The sequence below is a fragment of the Diadema antillarum genome, unplaced genomic scaffold, assembly GCF_040938485.1.
Source record: "Diadema antillarum isolate AM-2024a unplaced genomic scaffold, OU_Dant_1.0 seq00000322_RagTag, whole genome shotgun sequence".
Taxonomy (NCBI): domain Eukaryota; kingdom Metazoa; phylum Echinodermata; class Echinoidea; order Diadematoida; family Diadematidae; genus Diadema; species Diadema antillarum.
In genome coordinates, this window is record NW_027271341.1 from 637,225 (window position 1) to 656,616 (window position 19,392).

The 19,392-nt window shown below is 36.1% G+C and overlaps 1 protein-coding gene across 1 annotated transcript in view; it reads right to left on the bottom strand.

Annotated features, from left to right (window-relative positions):
• Positions 1–19,392, bottom strand: part of LOC139730618 (6-phosphofructo-2-kinase/fructose-2,6-bisphosphatase-like) — a 148,974-nt gene that overhangs the window by 68,184 nt on the left and 61,398 nt on the right. Inside the window, exon 4 of the mRNA XM_071641474.1 lies at positions 16,910–16,973. Within this exon, the coding sequence (XP_071497575.1) occupies positions 16,910–16,973 (64 nt within the window). The remainder of the gene's footprint in view (positions 1–16,909; positions 16,974–19,392) is intronic.

Genomic DNA, 19,392 nt, shown 5'->3' on the forward strand with positions numbered 1-19,392 from the left:
GGTGCAGCCCCACGATAACGTTCTGGTTCATCGGCTGCCTCTCCCTCCCCATCTTCCCCTTCAACTTCATGTGCCTCCTCTTCTTCTCCGCTATCGTCAGAGCTGCAGTCTTCATCATCGTCATCATCAATGTCGAAGTTTACCCATATAGGGTAAGACATGCTCGAGGTACCAGGTATTTGTGCAAGCTAACTTAGTGATAATGTACGTGGTACTAGTGCGTACATGTCGACAGTCAGTGGGTCGACCGGGAGCGCACATCCCGGGCCCGGGCCTGGCCGGGCTAGCTATTATAACGTGTACGAGCGTGTACCAAGCTGGTAATCTAAGTGCTTGTGCTGAGCGGCGTCTGCTAACTGAGCTCAACTCCGTGCTTATATGTCATCAATCGGTTCAGGGGTGTTGGTCACGTGACATATTTTTTTCGCAAAAACTGCAACGAGGTCCTCCAAAAATGTGATATTTGGGGGAGTTTCTAGAAGCGATAAAAACCGGAAAGACGCTGAAAACATACTTACATTGAAAAATCATGACATATATTTTACATTTCTTTTGCATATTAAAACATTTTGCATGCATTTTATTAGGTCTTTAAATCTCAAGCGGGAGAACGGGAGCTTTTGCGAGAATTGGCTTTCAGTGGGAGATTTCCTGTCAAAAGCAGGAGAGTTGGAGTCTCTGCACATATGGAAATTCAAGTTTGACAAAATAGGAAATTGACCTGCATGAAAATATCCATGAAATGCATGCAACTATGGGAAGGAGCATCATTTTTTTTTTTTTTTTTTTTTGGGGGGGGGGGGGGACATATGTTTTGGGCCTCCTCTACCCCAATCATTCCTTAGGAGTAGACAATTTTCTTGCTTTTTGATAGGAAACTGTCCAAAAATTTAATCAAAAGCATGCACCAGATCTGTCACTTCAGTTCGAAAAATGAAAAAGTTCCTGGTGTGGGAGGGGATATCTCCTTTCTTTTAACCCTTTCCCTGCTTGGTTTCCCTTCACAGACTCAGTTCACTTTGGTAACTGACAATTTCTCAAATTCAATTGAAAATGTGTTTACTTGATATTTTCATTTGAATTCTAAAAATGCAAACGCTCCCTCATAAGCAGGGAAGTTGTTCCTGGGGGGCAAGGGGACAACATAATTATCTTGCTTTTTTTTTTATAGAAATCTGTCCAAATCTTTCCCCCATAGTGTGCACAAAATTGTTTAATTTCAATTCTGAAAATGCCAAATCTCCCTCACATGGATGCTCCCTTCCCCGTTAGGTACCCTTCCATACAATAACTTCACTATGGAGATTAACAAATTTCTGAATATTTCATCAAAAAAGTATGCACCAGATCTGTTACTTCAATTCCAACAAATCAAACGTTCCCTCACACGGGAGGGAGATTATTGTCTTTCAATACTTGGTTCCTATCCAAACATTTAGTATACTTCTTTGATTGACAATTTCCCAAATATTCCATCATAAATACTCATAATAACAACAACAATAATAATAATAATAATAACAATAACAATAATAATAACAATAATAATAATAATAATAATAATAATAATAATAATAATAATAATAATAATAATAATACAGCAAGTGTTGGTTGTTTGTACGCCCATGTATGTATGTATATGCATATATATATAGGTCTATATGTGTATTTGTATAATTTATTATATGATATTTTAATGCGGATTATTGTATTAATACTGCGGATGATAACTACATCACTGCTGTTATTGTAACACAGAAATAGGATTATATGTATTGATTGTTTTTATTGATTGATCACCGGTAATATTTGATATTCTATGTGTGATATGGGTTGCAATAATGTAAACTCTAATATTGTTGTTTTGTATCCTCATGTACGTGTCTAAACCTGCCATTCGTTTTGAATGAAACGGTGGACCTGGTTCTTTTGTATATTTGTTATTCTCACACTTACTTGAACTCGAATAAAGTCATGATTAAACAACCAGAGATTTGAGTAAGAAAGAAAGCACAAGAGAGACTGGAACAACGATGAATGGTTTCACTAGCAAGTTTACACATGGTCAATCGCCTTTAATTTCTGTAATTCATTATAATGAATTCTTGTGTGTAAACCCCTTCCCTTTCAGGAAAAAAAAAGAGAGGAGTCTTAATTTCCAAACAAAAGGAATGTTGTGCAATGATACACAAAGTTATCACTACCCCCTCCCATTCCACAATGATGTCTGGATATACGTACCTGCTCACCTCCGCCAGTCAATGACCCCTAACAATACTCTCCACCTCATCCAGTGAATCATAGACATTCAACATCCCTTGAGTATACATTGTACATCTAGCCCCAATTAATTTATGACCAGGCTACTCAAAGTCAAACACAAACATCCTGCCCTCCCCCCATTGATTACTTAGAATTGTTGTTGAATCCAAAACCATGAATACTATCTCCTTTATAAAGCTAATCCTGCCTTTGTTTCTATAACAACAAAAGTTTTGCCCAATTAAAACCTCTCTTTAATACAAAGACTCCACCCCCATTCACCCACTCACAACATGTTACCACCGTAGTGTATCATTGAATGTATGAGGAGAATTGGATCATGCAGAGAAGAAGACTTATAGTTCTTGTCCAACATCCACCATGGGAGCATGCCACCTTCGGATTGCTCTCTGATATTATTGTGAAGGCGACTTGCACTTATAAACCTTTTGATTCTTGAGTTAAAAACTAAAACTCAATAAATAAACATACTCTGAAAGACAAATCCAGTCTCCGGAGCCTATGTTTCTCTTGCGTCTACTTTACATACAATGTATCTGCACTTGGTACCTCTATATCAAACCATGAACATAACTGATCCCGAGTAGCTAAACACCGCTACACAACATTATCGTAAGAATTCCTGCATTGTATTGCATGTAAGCTGTATCGATTTCCACAGTCTGGACCTTTAGGCTAGCAGGAAAAACTTGGACGTGCTAGACGATAACAATGGTCAACGAAATCATTTTGAATAGCAGTCTTTTTATCCTTGTATTTTTTTTTTCAAAGTAAGATCAATGAAAACTAGAATTATCACTGAAGGTGATTAATACCCCCGCCCCTAGTGTCGCTTTAAAGTATGTGATGTCATGAGGGCAATGACGTTAATACCAAGTTTGTGCACTTGTCGAATTGGAAACAGAATAATTTCAGTTTACTGTACAACTACAGAGCTGACACTGAGTTCCACAAGGTTTGATTAAAAAGTGTGGTTATCATGGCAATGCATTGTCTGATACAAACACAAGGGACATTTTGCATAACTACACTTAAAGACCATCATACACACCAAATTTGACCTTCATAGCTTGAATGTTTTATTTTGATACAAAAATGAGTGGTTACCATGGCAACACATTTTCCTTAAACTAACACATTGGTGTCTTGCAAAACTACACTTCTAGATCATGATACATACTAAATTTGACTTTATTTGCTTGAATGTAACTGACAAATCAATTTTTTCTGGTTTATTATACACCAATATTTCCGATCATTTTCCAATTTTTCAGTTCACTCATGATGGGATACATGGTAATTTTATTAAATCACCATGTTTTTCCACACAACTTCGTATTTCATCCCTTAATGAGGAACTTAAGTCAGTTGACTTTACAGCTGTAACAAACCAGTCAGATGTTAATTCTGCGTATGATACATTCATAAATATTTTTACCGGTGTTTGCAAGAAACATACCGTACTAAATCTAGACATAAAGATAAAGACAAGAAACGGGCAAAGAAACCTTGGATCACAGCTGGTATTCTGCGCTCCATGAATATCGAAAGTCGTATTATGCACGTCTCCTGGAAACTAATCTAAATAATTTGAAAAAGACGTGGAATGTTCTGAAAGAGTTACTCGGTAAAAACACACACAAACCTTTGCCCTCTTTTGTTATAAAAATAATAAAAAAGTGTGTAGTGAAAATGAGAATGCCAATAGTTTTAACGATTACTTCAGTCATATTGGTAAAAATGTCGCCTCAAATATTGAAGCCTCAGAAAAACATTTCACATCTTTTTTGAGCTCACATAATGTTATGTCATTATTTATGTATCCAACTGATGAATGTGAAATTTTGAAAGTCATTTCTAAAATGAAACAATCTATGTCCACAGGTACTGATGGTATTAACTCCAGTGTTATAAAAGATGTTATATCATTTATCTCGATTCCTATCACACATATTTGCAATTTGTCTATGTCAACTGGTGTTTTTCCAGAATCGATGAAAGTCAGTAAAGTAGTTCCTGTTTTTAAAAATGGTGATGTCAATGCTCTAAGTAACTACCGACCTATTTCCCTTCTTCCAACGTTGTCGAAAATTCTTGAGCGCATTGTCTATGATAGGCTGTACAACCACCTGACCACCCACAAGGTGCTAACGAACAAATAATTTGGTTTTCGAGCTAACCATTCAACTGAATTGGCGTTGCTTTATGCAACTGAATTGCTCAATATATTCTATGATGAAAAGAAACTATGTGTTTACATTGACCTCAGTAAAGCTTTCGATTGTGTTGATCATGAAATCCTTCTTTACAAACTTAAATGGTATGGTGTGAGAGGAATAGCTAATCAATGGTTCTCAAGTTATCTTTCAAACAGAAAACAATGTGTCCAGGTTAAAGATTCTCTATCTACCCTTGCACGGATTTCGATAGGGGTCCCCCAGGGAAGTATTTTGGGACCTCTTCTCTTTTTGATCTTTGTCAATGACCTTCCAAGAGTCTCAAAGTCACTCACAATGATACTTTACGTGGATGATACCACCATCTTTTTTGCAGATACAAGCTTAGATAGACTTTTGTCTGTAGCAAATACTGATTGAGTTGGAAAAGGTTTCAAACTGGTTTCAAGCTAATAAATTGCAACTCAATGTATCAAAGACTAAGTATATGTTGCATAATATGAAGAATAAAAGTGCCTCTGCAGATGTAAAACTGAAACTTAATAACAATGATATTTCACAGGTTGACAATGTCAATTTCCTCGGTTTAATTATTGATCAGAAATTATCCTGGACCAGTCATATACGATATATTTCCCTTAAGATAAGCATGAATATTGGTGTTCTGCATAAGCTGCGTACTACATTGTATGTTACCATTAAATGCCCTGCATGCACTGTACAACACCACTATATTACCTTAACTACTGTAACCTCATATGGGGTCGTGCATCTGCCTACTTTTTAAAGAGACTAGTGGTGTTACAGAAACAGGTTATTCGTCTTTGCACTGGCTCACATTATCGTGCGCATACACATGATCTATTTCGACGCCTCGGCGTCTTATCTCTGTCTGATTTGGTTTTGTACAAGACTGGAATTTTTATGTATAAGTTTATTCACAATACACTTCCATCTGTTTTTATGGATTATTTCAAACGTTGTAATGAAATTCACTCAAAAAACACACGGCATCAATTCAATATTTATCCATTCTTTTTCCGAACAACTCGTGCCCAAAAACAGTTGATAAGGTTTCATGGATCTAATATTTGGAACTCCGGAATTCCGGAAAATCTTTAAAAGCTGCCTCCGAACAATTTCAAGAAAAAATTTCGATATGCTCTTGCCCTCTCCTCATTTTAGTCAAAATAGGAAATTTGAATTACATTTTTTAATTATGTATTTTACATGAGCTGCAATCGGTAATGTCTTCTCGTACTATTTACACAAATTTTTGTAGTCTCGTTCTATACCTCGTTCTGTTTTGCTTGCTTTGCTTCATGGTGATAAGCACAATCAGGGTATGCAATCATGACTTTCTCACTTTAAAAAATTGTAACTTCTAAAAGAATGCACCAACTGACTTAAAAATTCACATGCAGCATGCTAAGACATCAGTAATCACATGTGGGAAGACAATAGGTAATTTCTTCTCATTTACTGTTAATTATTAAAGATTAATTACCAAAAAGTCCCCCAAAACCCATGTAATGCGTCAAAAAAAGCGTTTTACAACTTACGTAAAATCAAGATTTGAGGTCCATATTTTAAGTCTACCCCTATGTGTTTGGTATCAAATTAATGGATTTTTTCCTGGCATTGCTTGCATGCAATAAAAAACAGTGGTTCTTTCAGCTGGAGAAAGTTATAAGGTCTGAAGTCCCATCCTGGTAGGAGTGTAATGCTGGCTTATTTTTGTGACATTGTGACCTTTTAACCCATGCTGTACAGCTATACATGGAGAAACAGCTTATTTTTCTGCTTTTCCTGAAAGTACTGAAGACACACTACAATATGGTGCGCTGTTTGCCAATAAATGTTCAGCCAGTTTTGAGTTTTGAGCCATTTTCAAATGCTGAGTAAAATAAGTGCAGCCGTTTTTCAGTATTTTCAGTGAGGTATATCCTAATTTGACTACTTTAAAGAATCTTTTCCCCTTATTGAATATCCTTGTTTTTTTAACCATGAATTGTACATATGTAGAAATCTATTGTATGAAAATTTTAGCAAATTTGAGCAATAGGAACTTATTTTTTTATATTTTTACAAATTGCTGAGCATAAAAAAGTGCGATACACGCCCATGTTATACTGCATGAAGGTCATATCTAAGTGTTCAGTGTTCATATTTCAATGCTTGTCTAATTTCTAAAGATATCATAAGCAAAAACATAGTATTTGGGCTTAATATGTCATTGTTTGAGTGTCACAGCTTGGCTATCAACTCAAGTCATCATAAATCTCACATTCATTCTTCTATCTGTGTTTACAAATATGAGAATTGATCCAAACACTGTGCACACATTCAAGGTCAAACTGTACAGATAATTTTTTGATGAAAAATATAATATAGACCTTCCAAAGTACCAGCCCTAATTTCATAAAAATTTGTAATAATGGCCACTATATGTCTGTTACCTATTCCTGAAAGTTTCGCCTCTTCACTCTTTGGCAAAAGTGAAATATGATAAAATATGTAAAAGTGGTTTTATTTGAATTCAAAATAATGCCTACAAAATTGATCATCCATTTCGAGAAGTGAAAATATGAAATTCATTCATATTTTGTGATATGTCATGGCTATGTGCTGGTGGTGAATGAAAGGGATATTTATCAAGAATATCTAACAGCAATATCAGATGAAAAAAACATTCTCCTTTTTTTTAATGAATTTTTCCAATATATTAGTCATTTCAATGTAATTCGACACCCCTAATTCAAATGCTAATTTATGCGCAGTTTAATGCAAAATTTTGACTCTTTCTTTACATGAAATGAAAATTTGAACACTCAGCTACAACAAACAACAAAAAAAGCATTTTCACCAAGTTTTTTCATTTTTGCCCTGTTACACAATTGCATACCCTGATTGTGCTATTGACCTCTAATGTGATATTATTTGTTTTGTTTTGTCCTCTGTCTTAGTATGTTTTATTCTCTCCATGTTCCCTTGATGTAATTGGTAATTTCTGTTAATTTCAATTTTGTGCTTGTTTTAATATGCTTCATTCTCTCTGTGCTCCTTTTATCGTTTGATATTTTAATGTTTAAATTGCAATATGAGTATGATTTGTTTTCAAGGGTACATTCTATTTTAACAAGCCTCTGGCTTTCTCAGAACTGTACCTGCTACATTTTGTAAACGTTTTATATCGAAACGATTTTTATTACTGAATAAATGTATGAATTGAATTAAATGAACTGAATGATGGAAAAGTTACTCGATCTGCAAGGTTTTGGTAAAATTGTGGTTACCATGGCAACGGTTTGTGTGACAAACACAAAAATTATGTGTTCCACATCTATACCTCAGGGCCATAATGCCTACCAAATTTGATTTCAACTGCTTGAAAACATTGGAAGAAGTTCACTCCACAGGATTTTAAAAAACATGCGGTTACCATGGCAACGCATTGTCCGATACAAATATAATGGACATTTTGCAAAACTACACTTAAAGAGCATCATACACACCAAATTTCACCTTCATAGATTAAATGGTTCAATTTGATACAAAAATGAGTGGTTACCATGGCAACACATTTTTCTTATATTAACACATTGGTGTCTCGCATAACTACACCTCCTGATCATCGTACATACTAAATTTGATCTTAATTGCTTGAATGATGTGAAAGTTATTCAATCCACAAGGTTCTGGTGAAATTATGGTTACCATGGCAACGCTTTGTCCGACAAACACAAAAAATGTGCGTTCCACATCTATGCCTCAAGGCCATAATGCCTACCAAATTTGATTTCAATTGCTTCAAAACTGTGGAAGTTGTTCACTCCACAAGATTTCAAAGAAAATATGCGGTTACCATGGCAATGCTTGTCAAGTACAAACACAAAGAGTGTCTCGCATAACTACACCTATAGATCATCATAGATACCAATTTTGAAATTGATTGCTTAAATACTATGGAAGTTATTAAATCCACAAGGTTTTGGTAAAATTATGGTTACCATGGCAACGCATTGTCCGACAAACACAAAAAACATGTCTTGCACATCTATACCTCAATATCATCATCTACCCTAAGTTTCATTTAAATTGCTTCAAATTTTCGCGCATTTCGCGCAACCAGAACTAGCGCGAAAATAAAAGCACGCGAATATTTTTGCTTGCCATATGTGCCTGTGCGTGATGTCTTGATTCCGCGGAATTAAAAACACGCGAAACTCTTCCGACCCGGCCAAGCGCGAAAAATTAGTCGCGCGAAAATATCCACTTTTACAGTAGTATTGGTGGAGATGATGATTGGGCTTTAACTTTTTGCGAGATATCAAGCAATCACATATGAAATAATACATAGCATACCATTCCTTGAGGAATTCAAAGTTCATCGGTAGAAAATCGGTTTTGGAATGGCTAAGACATCCAAAAACAAAGTAAAATAAAGCAATCTTAATAAAAGGTGGGTCCCACCTTTTATCAGGATTGCTCTGTTTTGGATATCTCAGCCATTTCAAAACGACTTTTCATCAAATAAACATTGAATCCCTCTTGAAATTACATGCTCTTTCATATTTCATAAGAGATTTCTCATTATCTGACCGAAAAATGTTACAAATCTGAAGTTTGGTCTCAACCAAAACTATATGATCCCTTTAAGCCAGGGTTACTCCAGAACCAAATTCTCCAAAATAAATTTGGACCGTTTCTGCCCGAATATGTCTTGAAGCGGATGGATTCATTGGATTCGGAACCTATTTTTCTCTGATTCGGGGAGCTCCCCGAATCAGAGACAAATAGGTTCCGAACAGATCCCGTATCAGAGCAGAATCGCGAAGAATTGTTCCGAATCAATTTTGGGCATCCCGAATAAAGCCGAATGCCAACCCAAATGTGGCCAGAATCGAGCCGAATGTGGCCCGAATGCCCCGATTGCAGCCGAATGACCACCCGAATGTTGACTCGAATCCAATGCACCGAATACGCCATCGAATTTGCCGAACATGCCCCAGAATCGTCCAAATTCGGCACAAATCGGACCCGAATATGGCCTCCCAATCAGGCTATATTCACAAGACTATTCAGGTCATTCTGGCCACTCATTCGACCTATTTGGCTGCTATTCGGCTGTATTCTGGCCTATTCAGTTCACTCACCTGTACTCGGCTCTGTATTCTGGTAATGATTCCGATGGATTCGGGGAGGTATTCGGGGCATTCTGGGCAGATTCAGCTCTATTCGTAATATTTGGGTCTATTTGGCTAGATTATTCGGAGCTGTTACTCCCCTGATACGAAGATACGAATAGGCCCAAATCTGCCCAGAATGCCCTGAAAACCTCCCCGAATCAAACCGAATTCCATCTGAATACATCCCGAATATGGCCCGAATGGCATTTGTCGGGGCCACATTCGGGAGTATTTTGGAGGGTATTTGGCTGGTTTTGAACATTTCAAAATGAGCCGAATCCCTCCACGCATGTTCTATAATCCGTCCCGAATTTTCGCCCATTCAGCGAAGGAGAACAGAATGCTCCTGAATCCACCCGAACACGTGTATTCGGGTAGATTCGCAGTTGATTTGAATCAGTGTAACAGAGGCTTTAAAGGGACAAATTCTGCTACAATTTTGCAGAAATAAAATGTCTTTTTTTTTGGGGGGGGGGTAACATAAAGGGAGGTACCATGTAACATAGCCTTTGGATATGGCCTCCTTAAACATAGACTAGACAGACTGATTATTAAAGTTCTGAACGCATTGGTTGAAGACTATTTTCAAGACTAATCTACTCATTTGGAATTGCTATCATAGTTTGATACAAAATGGCACCACAAAGGTTTTGTCCCTTTTGGGGGTACCAACATCTGACTTGGCCCATGGACTCAGTAGTCTAGCAGATATGCTGCCTGGCTAGCAATCTGGAGGTCTTTGGATCTAGTCCAACCCGAGTGAGTATGCCCATGATTTTTATCATGGCTACTACTAAAACACTGAACAATCGCTTTTCACTTACATCAATGAAGGGCAATTGTGACTCGGCTCCACAAAACCAACAAAAAGTATCCAGATTCTGAAAGAGCAGACTCTAAGCTTTAAAATGATATATAACTCAATCCAAATGGACTCTCCTAACCTATCTAAATATTGGAAAGAAAGTACACACTCTGGATAAGTGTGAACTGAGAAAAGAGGCTCTGAAGAACAGGGGTTGTATTCTGAGGTCATAATTAAGTCTGTAATTAACTTCGTGATTAAGTCGTGAAGTTAATAGGCCCTTAATCATGGGCAAAATCGGTATTCTGAGGACGTAATTAAGGTATGATTAAGTCTCCTGTAATTATTTTAGATCCCTCCCATCTAATTGTTATTCCATCCAATCAGACGTGTTGTTAGAAGCCAAAATGATGATTACACGCGCAAATATGCCCTCAATGCGCGCTCCTCCACGCCCCCTGTAATTACAGCCCAAGAGCTCCGTGCGCACACTCCGGTATTTGATTACAACCCCTCACCTACGAACGCGAAGATCTCAACCTCTTTGCTCAAATAAAATGACAAAATTCCTCGAAGATTGGTTATATTTCTTTTTTTTCTCTGAATTTTACGGATACCATGATAACAAGATTCAACTGCTCCTCGGTTACCTAAGACGGTAAGTACCGCAGTGGCAGAGAAAACGTGATGTAATGCATGATATCGGAGTAGTTAATGACACTCTTTGGTATCATTAAGTTTTCCATTAACTTTCATACTTAAAGGACAAGTTCACCTTCATAAACATAAGGATTGAGAGAATGTAGCAATATTAGTAGAACACATCATTGAAAGTTTGAGGGAAATCGGACAATCCGTTCAAAAGTTATGAATTTTTGAAGTTTTTGTGCAGTAACCGCTGGATGAGCAGACTACTGCAGTGTGTGAATAACTTAGATGTCACATGCGTACAACAATATAAGGAAAATATAAAGAGAATTTCACAAAATTTCATCTTTTGAAAAAAGTACGCATTCCCCCGACTCGTTACCGACAAATGTTATGGGTAATATTATTCCCCCTGCCTTTAGAAAGAGGCAAGTCAAGTGCTCTTTTATTATGCGAAAAAAGTGAAAATATGTTGAATTTTCTTTACATTTTCTTTATACTGTTGTACGCATATGACTCACAAGCTGTAGTAGTCTCCTCATCCAGCGGTTCCAACACAAAAATTTTAAAAATTCATAACTTTTGCATCGATTGTCCAATTTTCTTCAAACTTTCACTGATGTGTTCTACTAATATTGTTGCATTTTCTCAATCCTTATGTTTATGAAGGTGAACTTGTCCTTTAATTACACCCTCAGAATACCGATTCGTAATTAACTCTGTGATTAAGTCCTCTCAGAGGTGCGCGCGCATTGATACGCGCAAACGCGTAGGTCCTTCCCGCCAAAACGCTTGTTGCTATGGTAGTTAATATACCCCCTACTTAATCATGCTCTCAGAATACCAATTCGGTAATTAAGTGCTAATCAGACACTTAATAAGCTCTCAGAATACGGCCCCTGGGTCTATTCAAGCGCTTAATCTTTACCAAGCCATGCTAGCTGCACGGTGAACGGAACAAATAACAGGATGATAACCACCAGAGTAACAACAATGAAGAGATTATCAGATTAAGCTGAAATTAAGCATGCTTTATCAACACATTCTGTTGATGATCAATGCCAACTTTCAAAGCAGTAGCATTATCCCTTCTAAAGTTATTGGAGTTGAAAGTGATCAGCATGGACAGGGTTTTTTAAGAAATGAACAGAGGACTCTTTTAGAAACACCTAATCACATTATTCTACCAAAAAATGTTCCAGAAAAACTGATAAAAATTCAATTTCCTTTTCGTTTTATGATTCCAAACTTTAGTATAATGTAGTAGAAGACTTGCTCTTTCAGAAAATATGAAAAAGTCAAGATTGGCTATGTTGACCTATTTCACCTATTTTCATCTCTCACACAAAATCAGCGTGTGCAACTTTTTGTTCGTTTTGTGATGCACGGTCACAATTTGTCAATCAGTTACAATGCGATTGTCATATCTGTTATAAAAATCATCAGTTGTATATCTGGTTTTTATTCATTCCCTATAGCCAACAGCAAATCACATACCAGGGTTCAAAATTGGCAATGGTCCGCTGGCCATTGGCCACCCAAAATCACGTCGGACTAGCTAAAAATCATAAAATTCTGAAGTTACTATAGTGGGGTGGCTTAGTGAAATTATCGTGACACGGCGGACAAAAGCATGATTTTTTCACCAAAGGTACTTCATGATGTACCTTCTCAAAAAATAGGGTGCTCCAAGAAAATTGATGCTGGGAAGGAGGTCAGAGGTCAAAGGTCAATGACCTTTATTTGTGAAATAGGTTTTTTGGCTATTTCTCAGGTCAGGAATATCCAATCTGGATAAAACTTGGCAGGAAGAATATTGAGAACAAGTAAAATATTTTGATTGAATTTGGAGTGAATTTTCCAAAGGTCAAAGGTCAATGAACTTTTTCTAAAAATCATGTTTTTGTTTATTTCTCCAGGTAGGAAGATTCAGTTTTCACAAAATTTGATATGAACGTTGTATAGAAGGTACCAAGAGTATAAACCAGGGGTCAAATATAATTGTTGATTTGTGCATTGCCATGGCAACCCAAAACTAGGGTTTTTAATTGAAGTTAGTTACAGGAGGCTATTTTCCAGTTTGGAAGAGATTCCATTTGAATAGGTACAACTGATCGATGGGATGTATAGAGGTTTGAAATACTTTTCATTAGTGTTAAGTGGTATGTTGCCATGGCAACTACATATATAGATTTTGGTTAAACTTAAAGGAGACTTCAGAACTTATGAATTTGAAGAGATTTCCATCAAGGTTGGTATAATTGATCAACAAAAAAGTCGCCAGACAAAGATTTGTCACCTTTATAGCAGGTGGGTTGAGTGAATGCAGCAACAATAGTAGAACACATCAGTGAGAGTTTGAGGAAAATTGGACAATCCGTTCTAAAGTTATGAATTTTTGAAGTTTCTGCTCATGCAGCCGAGGCTGGATGAGAAGACTACTATACCTTGTAATGTCACATGTGTACAACGATATAAAGAATGAATAAAGAAAATTCAACATAAATTATTTTCGCTTTAATACAAAAGGATACTCGACTTCTCTTTCAGAAGGCAGGGGGAATAATATTACCCTTGACATACGTCAGTAGCAAGTCAAAGAAACTATGTGAACTTTATTCAAAAAGTATGGTTTTGTGAAATTCTCATTTTATTTTCCTTAGAATGTGCGCATGTGCCATCATACACTGTGGTAGTCTTTTCATCCAGCCGCGACTGTGCAGATACCTTAAAAAATCATAACTTTTGAACGGATTGTACGATTTTTTCCAAGCTTTCTGTGATGTGTCCTACTAATATTGTTGTATTCACTGAATCCATGTGTACATGAAAGTGGACTTGTCCTTTAAGGACAGATTCTGAAAGAGCAGACTGTAAGCTTTAAAATGATGTATCACACAATTCAAAGGGATTCCCCTAACCTATCTAAATAATAATACCGGTACTGGAAAGAAAGCACACACTCTGGATAAGTATGAACTGAGAAAAGAGGCTGCATTGTCTATTTTAGCATTTAATCTTTACCAAGCTATCTCATGTCATTATGTTCATCTTTTCTTCCCCCCTCCAATTTTCATTTGAGTTTGTCATTATTAATTTTTGATGATAAGAACGATTCCACAAGGCATTGTTTTCCTTAAAAATGCTTCAACTGCTCCTTCAGGTCCAAAATCTACATCAATATATATAATTTTCCTGATCTCCTCAACATTTTCCAAAAATAAAGCATACACCTTTTATGCATTGAGTCCTCCTTTTTGTGGATAATTAAAGGCAAAAACCCAAAATTAGTGCTTGAAAATTATTCTTAAGTGTGAGTTACGGATAGAAAGAACCTCTGTAAAAAAATGAATCTGTATAATCAATGTTAAGTATTGTTAATAACACAAAATGTGAACAATATTTCTATGATAACATGTTTCCAGACTAAACCGTCCGCATTTACGCTTTAATGAGAAAAATACTGATATCTCTTTATATGTTTGCTTTGATTGCAAAAACTGTATATGGTAGGATGTCTTGTGATACAACAGGGGGGCATTTCATGAAGCAGTTTGGTCAGATATTTTTCTGACAAACTGTTACAAACTACAGAAATCCTTGCATCTGATTGGCAGAGAGCAAATTTGTCCGAAAACTTGTCGGACAAAATGCTTCATGAAATGTCCCCAGACCTACACATATTATGCATAAAATGTGATATCCTGAACATTTTTTTCAAGTCACTCTCCCAAAAGTGTATATATAGGACCTTTAAGTTTTTCTTGCGTTTGTTCCTGGCAGATTACTAGTACACAAATGCTCCAATCCATGATGACCTAACGGAAATTAAGGAAACTAAAATGAATATACTGAAAACCAAAACTACAGATACTAATAATTTACTTCATTCTTCTCTCCCCACCCCACCCCACCCCTTCTTTTTGGTTTCTTGATATACTAGTAGATCTAGCTGACTTTGATAATTGTCATTATGTAACATCATCTTCAATTGACAAGGCGATAAAACTTAACAATCATTTCATTATGCTGCTGGACTAATGGGGTTAGTTGAACTATATTGTTTTTAATGTACTATACTTTTTCCTCCTATCAATCACATGTATTTTGGGTGGAATGTATTTTCACATAAAGCATCATAGAATCAACCGCATTTGGGGTCGGGAATTTGTCATATATTATATTGTGATTTAGATTCTGCTCTATGCCGATTTTGTTTTATTTCTATCAACTCTTTAAACTTCCCCATAGACTTTGTTCACCAGCCAACTACATCCCACCCTCTTTGGATAATATGAACCAATCAAACATTGCTTTTACTTTTTAATAACATGTCTATACATAGCTATCAGACCAAAAATATTCAAACCGCTTTAAGTCTTTATGAGTGAAATTACAAATATCAATATATTTTCAAAAATATTCAAATTGTCTAAATTCAACTTCATCTATGAAAACAAACTTTTAACCTTTTTAAACATTTGAATAACCCCCATAAGAAATAAGAAACATATAGAGAGGGGAAGTGCGGACTATAAAAATTGCTTACGGGACCCAGGTAATCCCTGCGCTAAACCTATGGAATTCACACAATCTTGGAGGAAACGGGTTAAATTTGTTAGGAAATATGTAGGGCAATACCCAAAACCTTAAGTTCTCAATGGAATATGCAGCTCTTCTACTGGTAAACTAGTAGTTCTGGGAGAAAAAATGAGCTGTGACATAGTCCTACACCTGGCTCAGTCATTGCCCAAGATTTAAAGTATCTGAGCCAGAGTCACATGTCACTCTTTGCCATTTCTCTACAGGAAGTAGACAGTACTAAAAAAAATCCTTTACCAGAAATTATATCAAATTATTTAATGAAAAGGTGCTTAAGAAAACTGGACTATTCCAACACACCTCCCTCAGGTCTGCAACACAGACTAACCACCTGTTACCATAGGAAAACCAGTAAAAATGGTGTATTACTGTAAACATGCACATAATATGTCGTATTATGGGTCTGAATTTTAAGACTAGCAACCATGTACATTGCATTGCATTGTACAGAAACCTGGCGAATGCCCTATGTATAGTCTTTAAATTCAGACATTATTGTTATGTACAAATTAAGGGCATTTTCTCATTTTTTCTGTTAGCGGATTTCTTGGAGCACCCCCTAATTTTGATCCTCATATATATACAAATGTCTGAGGAAAAAATGACACTTTTGTCCGGCGTGTCACGATTATCAGTATATTTGTCACAAAGCCACCCCACTACTAGTCCGTCTGGCTAGCCAAAATATTGCTTCAGTGTCAAAATTGATTCTAAGTAGTCCGCCTGGCTAGTTAAAAAAAAAAAAGTTAAGTGCGACCCCTGCATACCATAAACTCATGTGTATGCTGTATTCAGTAGGGCTCCATTCAAGACCTACTTCATTTTGGAAATAGCTTACTGTATACGCTATATATTTCGCGAGTCTAAATTTTCGTGAATTGGGAATTCCCCACAATTTCGCGAGTGGTTAAATTTGCGATCGTGGAGTCCTGTACTGAACAGAGAAATGTACACGCGCACGTCACGTCCACATTGGGATCAGAGTCAATATTTTTGCGTGTCTTTAATTTAGAGAATAGCACCTGACTCGCGAAATTCGTGAAATTAAAAACCTCGTGAAATATTTGGTGTATACAGTAATCTTTGTACACAATGAGAAAATAATTATAATCTACATATTTTATTTGTAGTTCCTGTCACTGTGAAAAGGGGCCTACATGCAGAATATAATCTTTTGTAAATTATAGAATGTTGCATAAACTCACAGCAACCTCCCCTTCCTTGTCCAGCCACGCAGTCATGTCATCCAGAGCATGCTTGGCACATTGCCTGCAGACAGCAACATCAGACATCACAAAAGGTCATGAGAACATTATCTATTCATTATCTGTCTCGTCCACAGCTCTACACAAATCTTCACAACAAATTCCTAAGCTACTGCCAGCTTCTACTCATGTAGTCATAACATGTTTTGATACCGTTTAGAGGTGATCAGCTCTGACATTGGATCTAAATGAACTAAAACACCATTAAACTAATTTGAAATCAATTTCAGAAGGGCAAATTTCTGGCTCTCCTGCAAGTAGCGCATGTATGACACTTTTTGATGTAAGGTGAGACAAAATTATATATTATCCCATGACTCACACTTTGCATTGATCAAAAAATCACTCAAATTAATTCACAGATGATAAGCAGAATTATCCCCAACTCTCTATGTATATTCATCAATGAATGAAATTACTTCTCTTTCAAAATGACATCTTTGCTTCTCTTTAATGTAATTAGATGGAACATCAAAGCCATGTTGCAGTAGAAGGATACAATAAAAGTCATAAACTGCTGGCTCAGAGCAGTCATATCCAATTTTCTACATGCATCATTAACAACTTTTCAAGTAATTGTCAAAGTTGGTAACTACAACAGTGGAATTATTTGTGTTGACTATTTTGTCCTTGCAAACCATGGAGCAATATCATCCATTAAAAATGTTTGCAGTCAAGGTTTTTGAACAAAACAATGAGTACAGCATCATGATACCAAATAAGCATAATACATGTACAATGTATATATTACTAAATTAGTCATACCAGTTATGCATACTAAAAAACGCTAACAGTTCTTTTTCTGAAGGTTATCAATTCTGAAAATGAAATAAGGTTCACTTTTCAGGTTTGTTATTTTAAAGGTTCATAAATCTGAAAATGAAATACTGTTCGTTATCCTACAGGTTTGCTAATCCACACATAAAATAAGATTTGTTATTTTGAAATTGAAATAAGGTTCATTATTCAAAAGGTTTGTTAGTCCCAAAATAAAATAAGGTTTGCTATTCCCAAAGTTTGCTAAACCAAAAATGAAATAAGGTTCGTTAATCCGAAGATGAAATAAACTTCATTAAGTGACAGAATTTGGTGTAGTCATGAAAAAAAGGGTAGGATATTATATAATGAAAGCTAAATGAAAACGCACACACATGCACACACCCACAAACACACACATGATACAAATACCTAAACGATCAGTTAATGACAAAATGGAATATAATGACAATCTGTATTTGTGTTGATAAATTAAAGAAGCATTTTCTCCTCCTCCCTCCATCGGTATAACACCCTTCCCCTCTTCCACATCATTATCAAGATGAGTAATGCATTACATGGAAACTATCATTGTAAGAGGACACTCAAAGGCAGAAAAAAAAAAATATGTGTACTGATCATCCCCTTTCAGAGGATCCTGTGAGCTCCCCAGTCATGATATAGATTAGAACCATCAAACCTTCATAACTACTCTTCAGAAATTGTGATCCCTCCCCCCCCCCCCCCCCCCAACCGGGTTTGCTACTTTTGAAGGAACAAACTGTATCAAACTTTGGATGAACAAACCTCATTTCACTTTTTAATTAAAAACCTTGGGAATAACATAAAAAATGTTCGAATTAATGAACCCTTTCCTCATTTTCATCTGAATACAACTCTAGCTATAGGGAATTTGTGCGAGAGTCAGAAGAATGAACCTTCGGAAAATGAACCAAATTTTATTTTCAGACTAATTAACCTTTGGAATAAAAAACAGTACCTTAGAAAAACAGGAGTGCTTTGAGCGCACACCCGCAAAAAAAGTGCACACATACACTCATATTTCCTACTTTCAATAAAAAAAAAGTTTTAATGATTTCAAATGTGAAACGTGTGAAATATTCCATGACTATGCACTTTACCTGAAATCATTTTCAACAAAAACATATCAGGAACGCGAAACATTACTGATGCAAATATGAAGATGCATACACAAGCAGTACCATGTTTGCCAACACTACTTTTTTTTAAATTTTTTTATTAACACAACTATTAAAAACAGTAATTCTAGATGCAGCCTAAATTTCACAACCAAATCAAGGTCTTTTCAACCCCCCCCCCCCAAAAAAAAAAAAAAAACCTGCCTGGCTCCACACATTATGATGTATGGGACTACGGAATATTCAAAAGCAACTCTGCATTAACTAAAACAGCTCTTTATTAATTTATTGAATGTTAAACACTCACTGAATTAATCTTATAGACAATGCTAAGGCTCCACAATCATGTAACAACTTGTTCTTTGTCATCAGCTACTATCACTGTTGTTTCTATTTATGTCAATTTCGAGATTAAACAGAGCCTTATTTAAAGTGCCATATGAACAAGTTTGCATAGCCATGAAGGTGTTTGCAATGCATTAACCTGCTCTGCATGCATCACGTAAC